Source organism: Pezoporus flaviventris, unplaced genomic scaffold, assembly GCF_033815535.1.
Source record: "Pezoporus flaviventris isolate CSIRO_AGI_PZ_B2104156 unplaced genomic scaffold, CSIRO_AGI_Pfla_v1 ptg000029l, whole genome shotgun sequence".
NCBI lineage: Eukaryota > Metazoa > Chordata > Aves > Psittaciformes > Psittacidae > Pezoporus > Pezoporus flaviventris.
In genome coordinates, this window is record NW_026892577.1 from 1,002,267 (window position 1) to 1,022,353 (window position 20,087).

Genomic DNA, 20,087 nt, shown 5'->3' on the forward strand with positions numbered 1-20,087 from the left:
GAAGAGTATTTTAAATAATTAAGGTATCATTCTAGAGTAAAATTAAACACATTAATAATGCTGATAAAATGTAAAATCAGTGTCAAAAGGGATTGTTACTGTATATAATGTAAAGAAGCCACGAAAGAGCATGTTTAGTGTCTTGAATCACATTGTAGCTTTGGTCTTATGTTTTAGGGATTTCACTGTATGATTTCCTCTTCTTTTAAAACTGGTGGTAAAAACACATCTCGGGTCAAAATAGTAAATAATGAATCACCCACAAATTCAGCTCATTTCCTATCTCTCGCTGCAAAAATGTTGATTCCAGGCATGGGAGCAGAGCTTGGAGCCAAACAGTAATTTCTTTATGGTGTGCGTGACTCATAGGAAAGAACGCCTCATGGGGATAGCAGCAGAAAGAACCAAATAGTAAGAATAAAAACCCATAAGTAAACTTGCTTTAAAGGAACAAGCATCAAGTAAAGGGCAAAAGGGCAGAAAGGGCCCTCTCAGCTGTTTTTGCATTGCTTCTGTGGTCTTGACGGCGTCCTCCAGTTCCTATGCCCTGAAATGTGGTCACCCTTCCCTAGCTGCTCCCCACTATCAGAAGGGGCAACAGCCCAAGGAGGAAAGGTTTGTGGCCCCATGGGATACGTCAGGGTCAGCCCAAGCTCCTCAGCTGGTTAAGGAAGCCCAGAATCAGACTTATGGATTCATTTACAAGGCACCGGGAAGAGATGTTTTGTTTTCAGTGCATGTCCATAGGTTGTCCATGGTGTGAAACCCTGGGAGCTGACCCCATGAGTTATAGAATCATAGAATCATGGTTTGGAAAGGATCTTAAGATCATCCAGTTCCAGCCCCCCTGCCATGGGCAGGGACACCTCACACTAAACCATGGCACCCAAGGCTCTGCCCAACCTGGCCTTGAACACTGCCAGGGATGGAGCATTCACAACTTATGTGGCAGTGATCCATGGTGGGGTGCAGGGCCAGCAGATAGCATCTATTCTTTTGGGGTCTTTAATGTCCAATACCTTTTTAGTAACCTTAAGTGTCTCTTTTGCATTACTCTTTCCTTACTCACAAATGTGAATTTTTATCCTCCTCCATAGTTGCCTTGTGATCTCTTGATGGGCCTTTAATTATTACAAATATACCTTGCCCCCTCTGGGATGTATCTCCTAACTCAGGCAGATTTATTCAGTGGGGTAGATCGATATTCATCCAGCCTATTTCATGAACTGATTGTGAAATGAAACAGAATCAACTCAGCTTTCAGCAGCAATATCTCACCTGATTTCATCCCTTTTCCATTTATTTTTTGTTCCCAGACTGCTAATGGATGATTAACTCCAACAAGTATTGCCGTGTACATTTGCATAATTATTTATGAGTAATTAAAACATCTTGCCTCCTGTTCCAGAGTCAGTATCACGTGGCCAGGAATGCAAAACGAGACAGTGATGCAATGTTAAAATGTAGGGTAGCTTGTTCCTGTAGGGTAACTACATGCTTCTTTAATGTCACGTAGTTAAAGCTGTGCTCAGGACCAATTAATTTCAGCCTATGAAGACTAAGAAAATGCTTTGTATTATCTCAGTGCAGATCGTTCCCGTCTCCCACGCGTCGTAGGAGCTCTCAAAAAAATGCAATTCAGGTTCCAGCAAGATATAATTTGGGGCCTGAGGCTAATTTCCTGTTGAGCACCTTTCCTTCGTAGGGATGCTCCTGCAATGGGCATTTCTATGCTGTGGTTGCTATAAGAAATAAACCTGTTTTCTCTGGTTGTCTGTGAATACTTGAAAGATGAAATAAAAACGTGCACTTTTGAGCACTTATTTAAGAGGTAGTTGTTGAGGATGTAGGAAAGCATATTGCAAAATTGAAATCTGTGGTTTAAAAGCAGCTTGAATTGGAATTGAATTAATTTCTTTCCACTCAAATTCACTTTCTTACCTGCTAAAATACAGTAGAAGTGTTTCATAAGCTGGATTTATCTGGACAGCTGGATTTATCCCTAGGAAGATCCCACCAGAGAGTTGTTTTCCGTAGGTGTAATTCACGGAGTAAATAACCTGTGGGAACAAAAGATTTGTTAATAAAAGATTGGCATAAATGATCTAGTCCATATTACCATGCAGGGAGAGATAAGCCATAAGCCACCATTTCCAACCATGATACATTCAGAAATGGTAGGAGGGGAGTTATAGGCTGGATATTTGGGAAATCCTAAGACTGTATGTCCACAGTGACTCTTGCCCTGGGAGGTGTAATATGGATCAAAGGACTGATGTCTTGCCACGCGTCTACTTATTGAAGGTTCCATCTAAAATACACTTACTGTTGGACACCAAACTCTCCAGCACCGAGTAGCTTCTCACAGACCACAGGTGAGACATCCTGGTTCTGGGTTGCCTTGTTTTGACTTGGCTGCAGGGGTGACAATGCCGTCTAGAAGACACTGAAAGAGCAAGGGTAGCAAACCTTTCGTTTCAGACAGAATTGGAGCAGCAGCACTCATACCACCCCCTTGGTGCCCATGGCAGCACTAGAAACTCATTGACCACCCACCAACCTTCAAGCTTATTGAGTCCAGAAGGCTATTTCATAGACACACAGAATGGTTTGGATTAGAAGGGACCTTAAAGTTCCAACCCCCTGACATAGGCAGGGACACCTTCCACTAGAACAGGTTGTTCCAAGCCCTGTCCAACCTGGCCTTGAACACTGCCAGGGATGGGACAGCCACAATTTAATCAGGTGTCCTGATCAAAATGATTAATACATCAGATTACTACTGTGCCTTCATAGATACTAGAGACATATTGTCCTTGCTTGCTTATTAAATTGTGTTTTCCTCCAGTATAAGAAATAATTTCTGGTTTACATATGGCAGCCTGATTAATAGGGAGGAGAAAAGTGATAGATGATTTGTGCATTAGAAGGCAAAGGAAAGCAGCTGGAATAGTGAGACTTACACCATGAGTTGCCGAGGGCGAGAGGATTCCAGATTAGCCAGGAAGGAAGAGTGCGGACTATGGGTGATGCATTTTGGCATCAGAAGGATACTGGGAACTGCAGAAGAGAGGTTCTGACACAAGCTCAGGCTGCAGGTGATGAAGTGCTAGGAGCTCTGTAGTCCATATCCAGCCCTAACTCAAGAGGCAGAAACCAGGGAACTCATCCGATCTGGAGCAAGCGAATTCTCTGTGTGAGCAGTCTCAAGCCAGAAGACAGAAAATATCCCCGGATGAGCACAGGGAAACCAAGCCTTGCCAGAGAAACCCTACGTGCCAAGGAGACTGCTCCAAAGGTGAGCGTGTGTGTGGAGGACTCCAGTGGCCGCGGGTGTTTGTGATGACAGCTGGTGTCAAGGAAGAAGAACTGATTTTTCCAGTGGAAAAGGCGACGTCAGGATGAGTTACATCAGAAGTTGGGAAAAGCAGACTTTGTAGTGGAGGAACCTGACAGGAACAGCCGCGTGTTTATGGGTTTGCTTAACACTTGGTGGTAAAATTGGAGCATTTGGGCTGGGGAGGAGAAGACAATCGATATAACTGGTAACTGTCACCTTAAGAGTCTGAAAGAAATGGTAACCTCTGCAAAAGGAGGTAAAGGGGGATGCACAGCATCTATAGACAACATATAGGCGTTGGGTCCCTTTGAATTAAACATCTGAACTGTATTTGCCTGTGACTGCAGTAACCCACGCTTGCTGCCTTGAGTGGATCATGGGATGGCAAGAGACCCACAGCCCTCATTACAGTGAAGGAACAGAGGGGCTGGTAAATGACATAGGTGGACTTTAGCATCAGTCTTCACTTGGGTATCACTGAGATCAATGAGGATGCTGCATTGCACTTTTGATAAAGTTTGACTGCCTACCCTTTCATTTCAAGTTTGTTAACATGCATGTGAGTATTACACATGGATTAGGGGGTGGCTCTTGTTTACCAGGACTTGGCCTGTGTTTATCTATCAAGACCATTCTCATTTTACTGACTTTCAGATCCTCATTACATATTAAAAGGAGGAACCTGAAGGGAAAAAAGCCCTTTATGATATGTATCTTGTGATGGAGATGGAGGTAACACGTACCTTAACTCAGTGTTTGTGATGAGCAGGCTATAGCACTCTGTAATCACCGCTAACTTTCATTAAATGTGAGTTTCTTTCCTATTAGAGCAGAATTAACCAGATGGGATTTCATTAGAAACAACCCTTAACATCAAAACACTGCAGCTGCAGGTGGAAGAGCTTAGAAACAACAGCTGAGGAGTCTGACTGTCAATATTTTGAACCTTCTACAAACTGGTTCCTTTTAAAAGGGCAGCAACAACAAACCTCCCAGAAGATTTTGCTTTCATGTTTCCGTGCCCATCGTCATTTCTTTGCTGTTTGTTTGTTTTAAAAGGCTCCACTGGTGGCCATGGTATGCTCTGTTACAACACAGCCTTTCCAGACATGGAGGAATGTTTATAAACCCGTGGGGAAAGATTTAGCTATCTTTTATAAATAAGCTATTTCTGTACCTGGGTGTCAAAGATGATGTTCTGTTCAGAGCCTCGGCCCCTCTGCTCCCGGTCACTGCGGTCATGTTTACAGGGGAGATCTGGAACTGTTATTTTATGGTGGCCCCTGTTAGCTGGAAGACATGACCACGAACATCAAAGCTTTCGTAACAAGTAAACTCTTAGCGATGCCAATAGCACACGGAATAGTTGTAGGAGATTGAAATACTGCTGGGTAAAACAGCTGAACAGAAAGGTTTCAAATATGTATTTTTTGAGGTAAGATATTACAATCAGTGCAGTGTAAGGGTTATGACTTCGAGCACAATCCATTACACCTGTCTTACGTATTGATGTTTTATTTTGGCCATTCAACAGTGTATTTGCCTGATTCTACTTTATTGCACTGGCATAAAGACAGAGCCATTCTGTGTAAGTGAAAAACCACAGCATAACTGGTCCAGACACCAGCCTGGCATCTCTGCTGAAAGCATAAGCTCTAAAAAAGAGAAGGATGAAGCAACAAACCAGTCCTCACCCCATGAAGAAAGGCTGGTGTATGTTTGCATCCCCAGGGAAATGCCATCCCGTCTGTCCTAGAGCTGAATGTCTACCAGATATCATATTTGCACACATTGGCAAGGAACAGGTAATAAATGCAGGCACCTGGTTTAGGAAACAGGTCTTCTGATTTAACTTTTCAGGGGGTGCTTGCAAGGTCAGGCAAGGACAGAAAGTAATGGGTCGATTTGTGATGTAGCCCATCATTATCACCCTCCTAAAGAGCCCTGAACACCTGCAAACGTGGTTTAGGATTTTTGGGTAGAAATGCAACTCATGGCCTCAAGCTGCACCAGGGGAGGTTTAGACTGGATATCAGGGAACATTTCTTCCCTGAAAGGGTTGTCAAGCATTGGAACATTGGTGGAGTCACCATCCCTGGAGGTATTTAACAGAAGTGGAGATGTGGCACTTAGGGACATGGTTTAGCGGTGACTTGGCAGTGATGGGTTGATGACTGGATTTTAAGGGTCTGTTCCAACATAAAAGGTTCTGTAATTCCTTGATTTTATGTGGGGAACTAGCTCCTGAGTTCAATCCAGGTTCATATTGGAGACAGCCCCATCCCTTACACTTGCACAGCACTAAGCACATCAAGGCTTGGCTGTGCCTGGCTTGGCTTAGGCTGGTGATGGCTACCGTGAGGGTGATGTGTGTTCAGCAGATGACTGCTTTCACGGGATGCAGTAGAAATGGCCAGTGCACAATGTGTTTATCATGAAGCATTGCTTCTGAGCACAGTAAAATAATGTCACACCTGAAGAAGAGGGACCTACAAGCCAGTCTAGGCTGGGGGATGCAGCACGCAGGGCACTAAATACTAGGGCAGGTTCCTCAGTCTGGTTTCCAGGGTTGCTGAGGAGCAGGGGTCATGTTAAGCAGCCTTTTGAGGTGGATGAATAACTAACAGAGAGCCCAGGCCCCTGGGAAGAGGTTTATTTGCAAATCCCGGGTACCATCTGCTGGCGGGTGATGGGAGCGCTGCCTCTGCCCCATCGCAAGAAGCATCATTTACTGTCGAGTTGATTTCATCACATCGGTGATGCTCATGAAATTCAAACTCCATAGAAAAGAAATTCGTCTACTGAAAAGATCTCACCCCGGATAGACATCAACCGATGGGCGAAATATTCAGCCTCTTAAATCGGGGGAGATGCCGTCGTTAACAGATTTCAAGCTTGAGTTTTGTCAAGTAACAGAATACAGTCACTCGAAGTGGTGTTATATGCAAGTCAATGCATGTAAAAGGATTTCCCGAAGAGCTTCGAGGCATCTAACAGCAGTTTAATGCTGGTCAAAGCATCAAATGATCCCAAGTGAAATGATCCCAAGCTGGTCCCTGGTTTTGTCACCTCGGCACCCCCCACTCCAAAGAGTGCTCACAGACCACAGCAGCATCTCTCTATCTCGTCTATCCAGCAGCTACAGATGCAGCTGAGCAAACTCCTCACTTCTTCATCATGGGCTGACACCTGTGATGCAGAGGAAAAAGCAATACTTTAAAAGCATATAAAAAGGAATGCTTCTATTTTATAACCAGAAATCATGCGTTTAGAAGGTAATTGTAATGGTTAAATTGGAATGGGGGAAGGACTCTGGTTACTAACAGCTGTTTGCCAATAAAACATTCCCTGGCATTTGGAAAACCATTTTGAGGAAACCTCAAAAGATCTTTTCCCATTACCAGCCTCCAGAATGGGTGTTAGGTTTCCTATTATTGTAAGCAAAGCATGGGAAGCTTGATACCCTGCGTGGGAGCCAGATGCCAGGCCAAGCCCTGGCAGCAGCTGAGGAACAGTTGAGCAGTGACCAAGCACTGTTGCCAGTTGGAAGAAAGAAGGAATTCCTGAGAAAAAGGCGTTTTCATAAGGAATTTGAAGAGGAGTTGGGGTGACAGGAATATAAATGAGTGGTGCCCTGATTATTTTAGTATATGGTGGGGAAAATCAGGGAGGGGGGAATGTTTTAATGATACTGAAGATACCAAAGAGACTGAGAGTAACAAGAGAGGGGCTGAGGAGAGGGAAGAGATGTTCTCCAGAACAAGTGCCCTCAGCAGATCTAGGGAAAACAGAGAAAGATGGAAGATTGTGTGAGATGGTCTGAGCTGGAAGCGAGGTGTTTGCCTGAGGAGTTTCCAAATCCTCGGATGAAAGGTGCTTTAACCTTGTTTCTAAAACACAATATTCCATTCCCAGGACCAAACACATGACCCCGAATAAAAAGTCTGTCCCATTTTCTGATATCATCAGTATTTATTTCCTCAATTTAAATGTCATCAGTATGAAAAGGGAACACAAATCCTCCAGTTCTTCAGCCTCTTGGGTGGTGTCAGTGGGTACCTTTGGTGCCATGGTTTAGTGTGAGGTGTCCCTACCCATGACAGGGGGGTTGGAACTGGATGATCTTAAGGTCCTTTCCAACCCTAACTGTTCTATGATTTATCCATATATTCCTTGTGTTTATATATGATTTTCCATAAGGATTGATCTCTTTTTCCTTGACTTGACCCTGAAAGTTCCTCTAATACCCCTCCTGTCTGGGAAGCATCAGGCAGCTGTGAGGTAACGTAATGAACCAAAAAGAAGTGATTGCTGATGAACCTAATCACTCAGTTCTCTATTGCTGTTTGGTATCTTGTCAAAGGAACAAATCATGAACGTGCAAATTAAGTGTGATTTAAGGACACTTAAATCTGAACAGAATGGGACTGCAGATGGGATTGTGGTGCCTTTGATTCTTAATTTTCAAACCTCCTGTCAATCCTTGTCATTGATGCCATTAATTGGATGTGCAAAATAAGGCTTCCCAACCAGACAGCTGAATAAAGCAAATAAGGCAAAAGCAGATATATGAGAGACACTGATAATCACTGTCTGTAAAAAGAAGCCAGCCTGGTTGCTGCTTGCCAAGAGGTTTTTGTACTCTGATAATTCAAGAAAAACATTAAAACTTGAAATATTTATGTGTTACTTCTAGGTTAAATGTTGGAAAGCTGGAGAGGGGCTTTGGACAAGGGCCTGTAGGGACAGGCCAAGGGGAATGGCTTTAACCTGCCAGAGGGGAGACTGAGATGAGCTCTTAGGCAGAAGCTCTTCCCTGGGAGGGTGCTGAGGCGCTGGCACAGGGTGCCCAGAGAAGCTGTGGCTGCCCCATCCCTGGCAGTGTTCAAGGTCAGGTTGGACACAGGGGCTTGGAGCAAGCTGCTCTAGTGGAAGGTGTCCCTGCCCGTGGCAGGGGCTGGAACTGGATGAGTTTTAAGGTCCCTTCCAACACAAACCATTCTGTGATTCTATGATCCTATGAAATATCAAGCCAAGAGGACTTGCTTCATGCCTGTCATCAATAGTTGTTTTGTTGTGCTGCAGCAAGGCAATAGAGACAATCATTTTTTGTGGTTCTCTCACTCTGGAGATGCTGTGGGTGAGGCTGTCCTGCAGAGAGACCCAGAAAATAACCCCCTGAACAGGAAAGTGAAGTAAGATCTGGACTGTGGGTCAAAATGCCATTCAGTTATCAAGGTCACGACAGTAGTACAGAGGTGTTAGCACAAGAGAAGTAGGAGCAGCCTAATGTGTATCTCAGGGATAGCAACATCTATAAAGTACCATGTGTATGATGGTGACCAAATCTGCCAGGTGGAAGAACCATGTAGGCTCAAATGTTATACAGATGCTGTTCATACTCACTTGGGTTTAGCATGGTCATGTGGAAGAGTGCTCCCTAGAAGAAGGATGCCCACACATATGTGATAGACACCTCCACAGTGGAGCTGTAAAACAGCCTAACTGCTCTTCAGCCCAGCAGATTTTGCAGGTTCTCTAATGATAACCTATGCAAAAAAATAGGCTCATACTCACACTAATTCAGTCATTAGAATAAGCTGAAGGTTTATCTGAGTTTGATGTTTGGATTTAAAGTGCTTCCATTGATAACTTCACACTATAAATCAGATCATTCCTTCCTCATAACATAATTACTGCAGATCAAGATTGTTTCACAACATGCAGATTTTCTTTCTGCTGCTGCTGATTCTTCTTTTTAATTCAACCATTTTTTAATTCAAAATATCCCCAGCTTTCAGAAACAAGACGTTGCATCCCTTTTAGTCAGGACGTAAGATGCTGAGAGAAAGGCAGGGATTCCTTTTCCTGCCCGGGATGCAGATTTGTAGCCTGCTTTCATTCCTGGGCTAGCTTTAAACCATAACAGAGCTATACTATATCATTGCATATATGAAATTATATGCCTCGGCTATTTTAAGAGAACAGCTTGGCTGCAGGATTGGAGGTATTGCTAGGGAACGGGTCCAGCTAAAAGCGTTTCACGGATGCTGAGCAGCAAATGACTGGCTAGCACAGCTCCTGCTGCCTGCCAGCCCCGCTGCAGTGATGGGTAAGTGAAAACTGGTTATTGCTGCCATAAATGTCCCTCTGTGTCATTGTGGTTGGTTTTGCTGTGTGCAGTTCCCTTGCCATTAGTGAGCTCATTGGGCTTCGCATGGGTTAACACATTGCTTTGTGTATGCTGCTATGTTTAAAAGCAATTAAAAAGCTGAGCGGTAACGCACAGCACGCTCCCGTGAGCCTCTGCTAACCAAGGTGGTACCTTCAGCTAGCTGCAGCAGTTTTGATTCCACGGAGATACTCAATTCCAGTTCAAGTAAGTGTATTATTTAAACGATATTTTACAGTCAAAAAATACTACAAGGCAAATAGCTCTTCCTGAGAACCACCCCAATTCAGTGGCTGAAAGCTCTTTTCATTTTGTCCTGGCTGGAAGCCTGGATTATATTCTGTAAAGGCTCCAGCTTCCATACCCATCCTCCTCCTTCTCAGCCCTATTTCTCCTGTTTTTTGTCACAGCCCAGTGCTGAGGATTAGCAGATCAAGCACGCAGCTAACACCTCTGGAGGTCTCTTAATGTATCCTGTCCTTCTGCAGGTGTGAGAAGCTGGGCTGCTCCTGTTTCATAGAATCATAGAATCGCAGAGTGGTTCAGGTTAAAGGGACCTTAAAGCTCATCCAGTTCCAACCCCCTGCCACAGGCAGGGACACCTTCCACTAGAGCAGCTTGCTCCAAGCCCCATTCACTTGAAGATAATGCAGTACAATGAGCAACAGCCAGTCTTTCACATGACTTGCAGCCAATATTCCGGAGTAAGATGGATCACAACCCACCACAGCCAAACCTCCACCAAACTCATGCTTGAATGAGCCTTCCCTAACAACCGGTTCTATGATAAAAGGAAAAAATGCATTAAAGTTCTGCTACTTGGATCAGGGGAAATAAAGTGCAATTTCCAAGGAGCATCTCCTCTCAGGTCACTGTTTCTGACTTGGATCAGCATCTTCTGTGGTGTGCATGTAGGTAAAGAGAGTTCCGTTGGATGGGGTTTCTGGGTACATAACCCTACAGAATCAAAAGAGAGGAGGAAAATGTAAATATGAAGAGCTTTCAGATCTGCAGAAAGACTTATGTGCCAGTTTCCTTTTCCAGTTTTCTTAGGTGGCATCAGTAAAGACTCACACTGAACCCCAAACCCCAAACCTTGCCTCACCTCTGCCTTTATTCTGTCACTGCTTTAAGAGCATTATCCAAAGCTAAACATAGTTGTACCATTTCTTTTCCATTGTAAGCTTCTATTGTTTCAATATGCAATTCTTCTATTTTTCCACAAGCAGCAGAACTGTTAAGATGTATTTGTGTTACCTGGCCAGCGTGGAGGCCACAGTGGTACCTGCAACCGAAGAGCTCATCCTGTGTGTGCCAGCCCCACCATACTGCCTGGAGACACCACTGTGCCTAACCTAAAGGGCTAGAGATGAGTTTTCTGTTGACTAAGTGGAAGTCTATTGGTTAGGTGACACCCTGAGGAGTTTCTCTTGTGAATTATGCAGCAATGCAATGAAGGTGATCTTACACGGGAAGAATAAAGAGTGGGCGCGCTGATGCTCAACAACTCCCTCAATGAGCCCCTGACTTGGCACTGCAACGTCTTCAGACTTCTCATGCAGAACTAGCAGAGTCTAATCTGATCTAAAATGAATCCAGATTCCCAGCAGCATCCGGCAGGGAAGCAGGACAAAGCTGACATCCAGACGGCCAGCTCTGAGAGGGGACCTGGAGCAGACACAGGGCTGAGACTCCTGAGGGTCGGTGTCTGTCTGCAGGCACCTCGCTTCAACCAGGGCAAGCTTCCAATGGCACCAGCATCGCTAAAACTCGACCTAATTTCAGCCACCGGTTCCAATCCCGTTTCCTCTGCCTGGCTGGGGCTTGTGGCCACCTTGACCTCAGTTTCCCAGTTATGAAAACAGCATGAATGAAAACGCTTCTGTAGTTGCTGGGCAAAACTAGAGCAAAACTGTTTAAGGGAAAAAAAGAGAGAACTATTTTAAGAGCTATTTTAAGCTCTGTGGCTGACTCTGCATTGCTGGAGAGCAGAGCAGCCTGCAGGCCATCTGTCTCCTAGTAAACTGGGCTCTGAGTCTGGGCACAGAAAGATCCTCGAGCACCCCATGACTTAGAAACCAGCTCCGGGTTGGGGAGGACTGTTCCATTTGCTGGCTCAAGACAGCCTGTCCATGGGCTCATAATCCTCTCTTCATCCTCCAAGCTGAAAGCGAGGATTTGCCCCAGATAGCTCGGGTTTGTTGTGCAGTCTGGAGCCAAGGTTTGGATAAGCATAAAAAGCTTTGGATAAGCCGTGTTAAAGTGAAGGTCAGATGAGATCACTGCACTGCTGATCCTTCATGAGCAAGAGATCATTTCCAGTTTCCACAAGAGACCCTGACTTTTGAGGGGACAGAAAATAGCTTTTTCAGGGACTGCTTCTCTCCAGTGTTAACAGGAGGTGTCAAACCAAAGTTTGCTTTCCATCCCCTACCTGTCACCATCCCCAGAAGAGCCTCATCGAGGCCAGCTCTAAAAGCCTTCTTGGCTTGCACGGCACCTAAAGTATCACAGCTGAAATCGCCAGCAATTGGAGAAAACTGCTTTGACTGCAAAACCACCCTCATCTCAAGAGCTCTGCACCCGGAACACACATGGATATTTTTCACACACATACCCATCTTGGGTTTTGACCCTGTGGCCGTGCAGGGATTCAAAGGAAGATCTACTAAATGTAGAGCTGCATCGGGAAGATTCTTTAGCAGAAGCTCCTCCCTGTCCTAAACCTGGGGGAGAGCTATAACCAGACCAATGGGACAAACCATTGGGTTTCATCTGCTGCTCAAATACGAAGCAGCCTGGTAGAGCTCTCCTTCCCATGAGCTTCTCTTATACTGGATGACAGGAATGCTAATAAACCCTCTGCCAGTGCCCCATGGGCACAGCCCTGCTCAGATGACTTCCCAATGTGCATTTTTCCTGGCTCAGTTAACTGCCCCACTCAGGGATTTGCTTCATCCTGCTAACTGGTGTGCTCTTTCCAAAGTCATATTCAATGAAGCTGAATATGTAACAGAACCAGACATGTTTATCCAATACGAGGAGTCATAGCTGGCTGGGAGAATGTGGAAACCTCAGGGATGGAGACTGCCAAATCCTCATAAGCAGCGTTAAGAAGTGTCCAGAAAGACAGCTCTCAAAAGTAAAGCTTAACCCTTAGAAGGACTAAATGAGGGGAGAGATTAAAGCAGAGGTTGTCACTAGCTGCTCTTACCTGCATATGTACAGCTGGTGGTGGCAGCTTTCACAGATGCAGTGAATTAGAGATGAGATCACTCGAAGCACCAAGGCCATTTCATACTGCAAAGGTGCTCATTGCTCTTCTATGACAGCGTGTTGCTTTATCAGGGTGTCTTAACCTTGCCCCTGCAGCCCCAGCGAGGCTCAGCTCTCACAGCTGACTGTGATCTAAATGCATCCTGCTTTAAACAGAGCTTCTGGAACGTCTGGAGGTGGGGTGGGAGCTCTTCTACTGACACAGGCATTAGCCATTAAGTCTTCATCTGCTCAGCATAAAGTAAAATATGCCTTGCTGATAAAGGCTGAAACTAGTAATCATCATAGAGAGGCAATTTAGAGATTATTGTGCAATTAGAAATGTCATTTCAGAGACACATATGTGAGAACTTGAAACTCATAAATACACGCTTTTGGAGACCTTTTTGTTTGATGAAGACCTGCAAAAGGGGTTAAAACCAAGCTGCTAAAGGGAGGTGAACATCCTCAGGGTCAAAAGAACAAATCTCAAAGCCAATTCTGTAGACATGGACCTGTTTGCACTGAAAGTCAGAAACTGAGGGTGAGTGGCATTGCCTAAAATAAGATGACAGACGCGTCAAATGAAAGCAATGGGAATCAGCGACTGCATTTGAGCACTTGATCTTTGGCCAAGTCTCTGCCAGTGTTCAAACGCCTCCCTCCCTTGAGTGTTTTAAGCAAAAAATGGAAACCATTTAGGTGAGGATAAAGGGCAGGAAGTCTTCAGAAAAGGGAAATGACTTCAAGTGAGAAATTCCCCTTCACCTTTAAACATCATCTCATGCTTATGAGTCTTCTGAGCTAGCAGCTAGCAGGGTAGGTTTTTGAATGAAATGGTGCCTGCTGGGCTAGGTAAGGTTGCAAGAAGAGGTGCAAGCAATTTCAGCAATAGAGAGCTCCTTCACAGTGCTAACTATGGAGCAGAGCTGCCCAGAGAAGCTGTGGCTGCCCCATCCCTGGCAGTGTTCAAGGCCAGGTTGGACACAGGGGCTTGGAGCAAGCTGCTCTAGTGGAAGGTGTCCCTGCCCGTGGCAGGGGTTGGAACTGGATGAGCTTTAAGGTCCTTTCCAACCCAAACCAGTCTGGGATTCTGTGATTTTATGGAAATGCTCAGCCCCATCCTCCCACTCTCATTCCTGTGCTTTACTTTTGCTCCAGAAAAGTGAATTATGAGTCTCCCATGGAAACCTGTCCCTATGGCAACGCATGGGACTATCTTGATGCAGACATGCCAGCACTTTGACAGCCCCTTCTTTTTGTGACACTTCTGATAACACCCTGAGGTTGTCAGAGAGATGATGTGAGACCAACTGTGTCCAAGAACTTGGTTTTGCAGGCTGCAATTTTTAGCTCTTCCAGCCCCTGAACTCTCAGCCTGTGTATCACGACTGCAGTTCTGTCTGAGATGTGTTGCAAAATCTGTGTATTTGCCTTCCTCAGCAAAAATCCACAACCTCAAATGAGATGTTTTTAACAAGACCTACTTTCCATAAAGCCCTGTGCCAAGCACCACAGGCTGCTCCTGTGGTTCGTGCCGAGCTGGATCCCTGAGTGGCTTTTCCCTTGCTTTGTTCGGATGCTGATGAAGTTTACTTGTACCTGCTCCCCCAGCATGATGAAGTTCTAGCTAAGCTCTTCATACACACTGCTACTTGTATTAACGGTTATCATTGCTTTCACTCTGTTGTGAGTAAATATCCTACATGGAAGCACATCGTAAAGTCACCAATTAAAAATGCCCTGCGTGCTGCTGGCTCCTGATGATGAATATGTTTATATGTGGGTGATAACCTCAAGCACCATGAACGGCAGTCAGGACTTCTGATTTCAAAAGCATAAAACTACCTCCAAGGGCAGTCACCAGCCACAGCCAACAGCCCCAGGCAACATCCTATACATCTATAGGGTCCAGAAAGGGTGAGAGCCTTTGGGGTAATGCTGACAGTGAAACCTGTCATGGCTGGGCTTTGACTAAGACATGAGGGCACGAGGTACAAGGGTGTTCTTTGGTTTAATCCCTGCAGAACAGAGCCACACGACTATATCTTCACGTGAAAAGAAAGGTTAAAAAGAAACTGTGGTCTGTGAACCCAAAATATAACACTTCTTTCACCAAACAGCACAGCCAGCATTGAGGTAAATCTTCTCCAATGTAGATTTTAAAGCTCATAAGCTTCCAGAATTGCTTATTCCTTAACAAGAACAAGAAACAACTTGAAACTTTGCTCTCCCTGTGGGAAAGGCAGGCCTGGATGAATACTGACACAAATTACATGATACACTTGCGTGAGAAAGAGCAGGGGCGCTTTGTCAGATCTGCCCTCCTGGTAGGTCCCACAGGCTATTACTGTCTCTGAGAAGACTAGGAGAGTAAGGGAATGCTGTCTGCACTGCCAAAACCAAGAGGATATAATGAGAAACCATGGAAAATATGATTGGGGGCTGCCTGTATGTCCTACAAGTTATAACAGAGATAAGGGGGAGCAGCTTTAAACTGAGAGGGGAGACTGAGATGGGCTCTTAGGCAGAAGCTCTTCCCTGTGAGGGTGCTGAGGCCCTGGCACAGGGTGCCCAGAGAAGCTGTGGCTGCCCCATCCCTGGCAGTGTTCAAGGCCAGGTTGGACACAGGGGCTTGGAGCAAGCTGCTCTAGTGGAAGGTGTCCCTGCCCGTGGCAGGGGTTGGAGCTGGATGAGCTTTAAGGTCCCTTCCAACACAAACCAGTCTGGGATTCTGTGATGATTCTCTTGCTTATAAATCAGAAATTACAAATCTCTTGCTTTGCAGATCCTTTCCCAAAGGCGAGAGAGTAACGTTAAACTCAAACCCAGTACTTACCCAACCGATGCACTACAGTGATTCGACTCATGATAAAGAAGTCCTGTCATTTTCTGTTACAGCAGAAGGCATTTCATTATCGGTTTCTGCTCCTTTTGTCCCAACTGTCTGTTTGTATTAAGGAAGACAGACTGTGCCACTGCTGCAGGAATAATTAGATTTCAGAACAATCAAACTAAATGCAACCACTTTCTACTTCACATATGACTGGGAATCGCTCTGCACAGACATGGCAATGGAAACTTCATATTAATAGTAGAATTTAAAAAATATTCCTTCTTTTTTATCCCATTTTCTTCTGAGCTTCTCTTCCTGTTAGCGTTTATGCCAAGAACCATTGTGGAAGCCCTCTGATATCATCCATCCATAAGTACAGTTTATTATTTCTAGGTCTATACATGCACATGTCAAGTTCATCATTAGGCAGGAAGAATGTCAGCCCTGTGAAGGCAAACATTACATTATGCTGGGTGGCAGAATCAACCCGAGGCAGTGGGAGGCTGAAGATCCGAGTCCTGGCTGCAGTCAGGAGCGACAGATGGTGTTTGTCAAGAGGATAGAGCCTCACCTTCGTGTTTCATCAGGGAAATATCACAGTAAGAAAACCATCAATGTTCACTAGTTTATCAAACAGATTTAAGAAATACATCCCACAGAAAAAGAAGCTGGAATTCCCGCTGGAAAATGGGATGCAGTGGGAAACCCCAAATAGAAGATGCAGTTTTGTCTATCAAGAGACATTGTCAGCCGTTGCATGTATTTTATTTTCTCCTTAAGGAAGGGCACTGAGCATATACAGGGATGACATTCAATATGGGTTTATCGTTACAGAGCAGTCCGAAAATAAAGACATAATCCTGCAGCAGAACAGATTGAAGGAACTGGTTCAAGCCGAGATGAAATGAAAAACACTCAAATCAACTTAAGTGGGTTTTACGCAGATACTTAAGCCTAAATTAACATTCTGAGCCAAGATCTGCTGCATTATTGCAATTTTTGTATTCAACAGATTTATCAGACTTGTGCCTAAGTGCTACAGAGAGAGCAGAACTGCCTCGTCTGAGAGCCCACCGAACAAACCCCCAGAATAACAGTCCCAGTCTGAAGCCACGATCTACGTGGGATGTTGGAAGGTTCCCCGAAGAGGAACAAGTACAGTGAAGCAAGGACAGTTTGGTCCAGGTGACAGGCAACAGCTAAGGCAGGCTGGAGTTACGCTCTACGAGGAGGTTTCACCGATTTCACCTGAAGAAGTTCTCTAGAGTTTGCAGCCTTCATAACACCTCTGTGAACGCGCAGGATTCTATGACACACTGAATTTTCAAAGAATTGTACCCCCAAAAAAGTCACAACACAAAAACTAGGAAAAAACCCTACTTAGCCACGGATTTTGAGAGTTCCTTAAACTTGACAACTAAATATTTCCCCAAATGGACACCTAAAACTAGAACTCGAAAGACCACCTCTACTTCAATTACACTGGCTGGACTTTAGCCAGTCCTGTGCATGTTTGGTGTCAGAGGTAAGACCAGATCATTACTTTTTGACATTAAAATCTACAAATTTCATTCATCTGCTTGTCTGTCCCCCTGAGTTTTGAATGAAAGGAGGTACCACTCTGCTCTCCAGCATCACAGAGCCAAGCCCCTGCTAAGTGCTATCACATTGTGTGGCATGTCACTTCTAGTTTTGCCTTTTCAACATTACTTCAGAGGACCACCTGCCTACTAGCTAGTGATGCACTTTGTGCTGGAAGATTTTAGCTTGTTTTGAATGTCTGCCAACAGTAAACAGCATTTGGAAGATTTTTGCCCTACTACAAGGCTACTTGCAGCTAAGATTTCTCCTTCCCTAAAGAGTAGGAAAATGTGAGATATTCACAGAATCAACCCCTTACTTTCAACAAGAAGAGGGCAGTGTTTCTTACATATAGAAGACATTTAGCAGATGGAGCAACTTTTATCTGGACATCTGTCAGGTCTGCCTACTGCTTTTTGCCTACTGAGAAACGGACATGGAGTAACATGGAATACATGGAGTAAGCAATTCGGAAATATAATCATTCCTTTCTAAGAAGGCAGACTTGTTGCTTCAGGATACTCTTTCCCCCCACCTCATGTCAGCTTCAACAATGGGTGCCACAGCAATGTGAAGATGAGGAGAGGGAAGTAGCCCATGGAGGTGGTGACCCTTGAAGCCAGGCTCCTTGCATTGCAGTTGTTCGAGTAGCAGCACTGAACGCTCACTCCAGGTGCTTTGGATCCATCCCTCTTTGCCCGTTCGCAGAAGGATCTGAACGAACAGGACTTCATAATGCCACCTAGAACAGAGACACAGTGAACCAAAAGGACCTTCATGGTCACGATCACCCACTCTCTGCACCCCCTCAGCAGGAACCTGATCATCCAACACCGAGCAACAATATTAGGTTTGGCCATTCCTTAGAAGTAAATTAATACCGTTGCATCAGTTTACAGCACACTAACCAGCTCCCACTTAAGTTAAATAACTGTAAGTTATCTTAGATGCAACTGCTGCAGCTTAAATATACTTGAATGTGCTCAAGTGCAGTGCCTCATTAGTTTCTTTTCCTTCCTGATTTCCAGGCAAGTCCTTTAACTTATAAAGTCCTTATAAACAACAGATTTAAGTAAGAAGTGAGTAATACTTAAACTGCTTTTTTACAGCTTTCACGTAGTGTGGCTACAGCTCATCGTGGCACATCATACTCGGTGGGATTTTGTATCAGATTTCTGCTAAACCAATAAAATTATGGATTGAGATTTATTAATAGGGTTTCATAGAATCCTAGAATGGTTTGAGTTGGAAGGGACCTTAAAGCTCATTCAGTTCCAGTTCCCTGATACCGGCAGGGACACATTCCGCTAGAGCAGGTTGTTTAGTTAAGAGAAACATTTCTCTGTGTTTTTTCTCCTTAGATTACTATAAACTCTTCCCTTTCCAACACTTGATTGCTTATTTCTACTATGAAATATGTAATGAGTCTGAACCGACTTACTTGCTTGTCCTCTAATGACCGCGCACGCATCTGAATGCCCTGGACATTGCTGAGTTCCTTGTCTGTTACACTCTTCATCACTAGAACCTACACAGGTGTAACACTGCAGTGCTTCACCTGGCATTAAGGAGAAAAAGACCACTTTTAACAGTAGGGTTTACAGTTTGCAGAATGTATTTTAAATTATAAGCTATACAGTCTTCCTAATTTTGTATGCATAATATGGAAAAAGTTGCAAAAAGGTTTAAAAAAATATAAAGAATTGCAAATTCTATTAATATTTCTTTTTGATAAGTGGTCTAGATACTGATTTTAAATATTAAAATAAAATTAACCATATATTACTTAGTTGTTACAATTCAAATAACCATCCACACCTTCCTGTAACATCTTTAGAGCAGAGGCCACTGTAACAAGTTGGAGCATCATGTTTTTCCTCCCTCCTTCATGATCTTTGGTCCACAGTACCATAAAATAGGACATTTTAAACACAAATAAATATAACTATGATCCAGATTTCATTTCCTCCTAAAGTATGAGTTCAGCTGGAAGGCACACTGCACTTTAAGTTTTGCTTTTGCTTAAACATTACAACCGTAACACAAACCTCTTTCTTTCCTTGGTTCCAACTACACGGTTGTTTCAAAGACAAGCATGAATTTGAAATCCCTTTCAAATACCATACTTGCAACTTGCAGAGCAGAAGGCACACTTGCTATTGTTGACATAGATGCTGATGTTTATAATTCACAGCAGAGGTGATATTCTGAGCTGCTAACCACATCCACAAACTAATCTCAAACCAAACAAAGCCAGGAGAGAAAGCCCAGAACAGCAAAGAGGCTCAGCCATGCCTGAAGTAGGAAATGAAAAAGAACTAAGGGAGGAAAGAAAAGGGAGTTGACTTACTTTTGAGTACAAAAAGGGAGATGACAAGACCCAGGCTGAAGACTGTCCACATCATGGAAATGCAAGAGATGCACCATTAAGCAAAGAAAGCAGTTTGTTTGCTATTAAAGCCTTAATGCTTCTCTTACATACCTAATCCTCTGCAGAGGATAACTTACAGGATAAAGAGGTGTCCAAGAATGCTACTTATCGAGCTTATTCTGGTTGTACTGCTAAGCACACGTACTTCATCTCCACAAACCCAGCAGGCAAGTGCTTCCAGGGGCAGGAAGAAGAAAATGCATCCACCTTTCAGTGACTGATGTGCTTAAAAACCACTGTTCCACCACCACGTGTCACTGCCTTTGACTTGTGCAAAGAGCCTCGTCACATCTCCCTATGGGATTTGCTGGATCAAGGTCAGAGCATTAAACATTTTGGAGGATTAAGCCTGTGCTTGAGACCTGAGTGGTCCAAATCTAGTGCATACATATATACATTTATAGAGACAGCAAGATATAGGCACAGATATGTGCACATAAGTGGTATATCCTCATGCCCCACGGAGTGTTCC

At 44.2% G+C, this 20,087-nt stretch overlaps 1 protein-coding gene across 1 annotated transcript; it reads right to left on the reverse strand.

Moving 5' to 3' along the window:
* Window positions 1-16,338: 16,338 nt before the first annotated feature.
* LOC133272017 (urokinase plasminogen activator surface receptor-like) lies at window positions 16,339-20,069 on the reverse strand. Its single transcript, XM_061458586.1, has 3 exons — window positions 19,535-20,069; window positions 18,626-18,742; window positions 16,339-17,926 (listed from the first exon to the last, which is right to left on the reverse strand). The coding sequence occupies exons 1-3, from the start codon at window positions 19,587-19,589 to the stop codon at window positions 17,721-17,723; spliced, it is 378 nt and encodes a 125-aa protein (XP_061314570.1). The 5' UTR covers window positions 19,590-20,069; the 3' UTR covers window positions 16,339-17,720.
* Window positions 20,070-20,087: the final 18 nt, after the last annotated feature.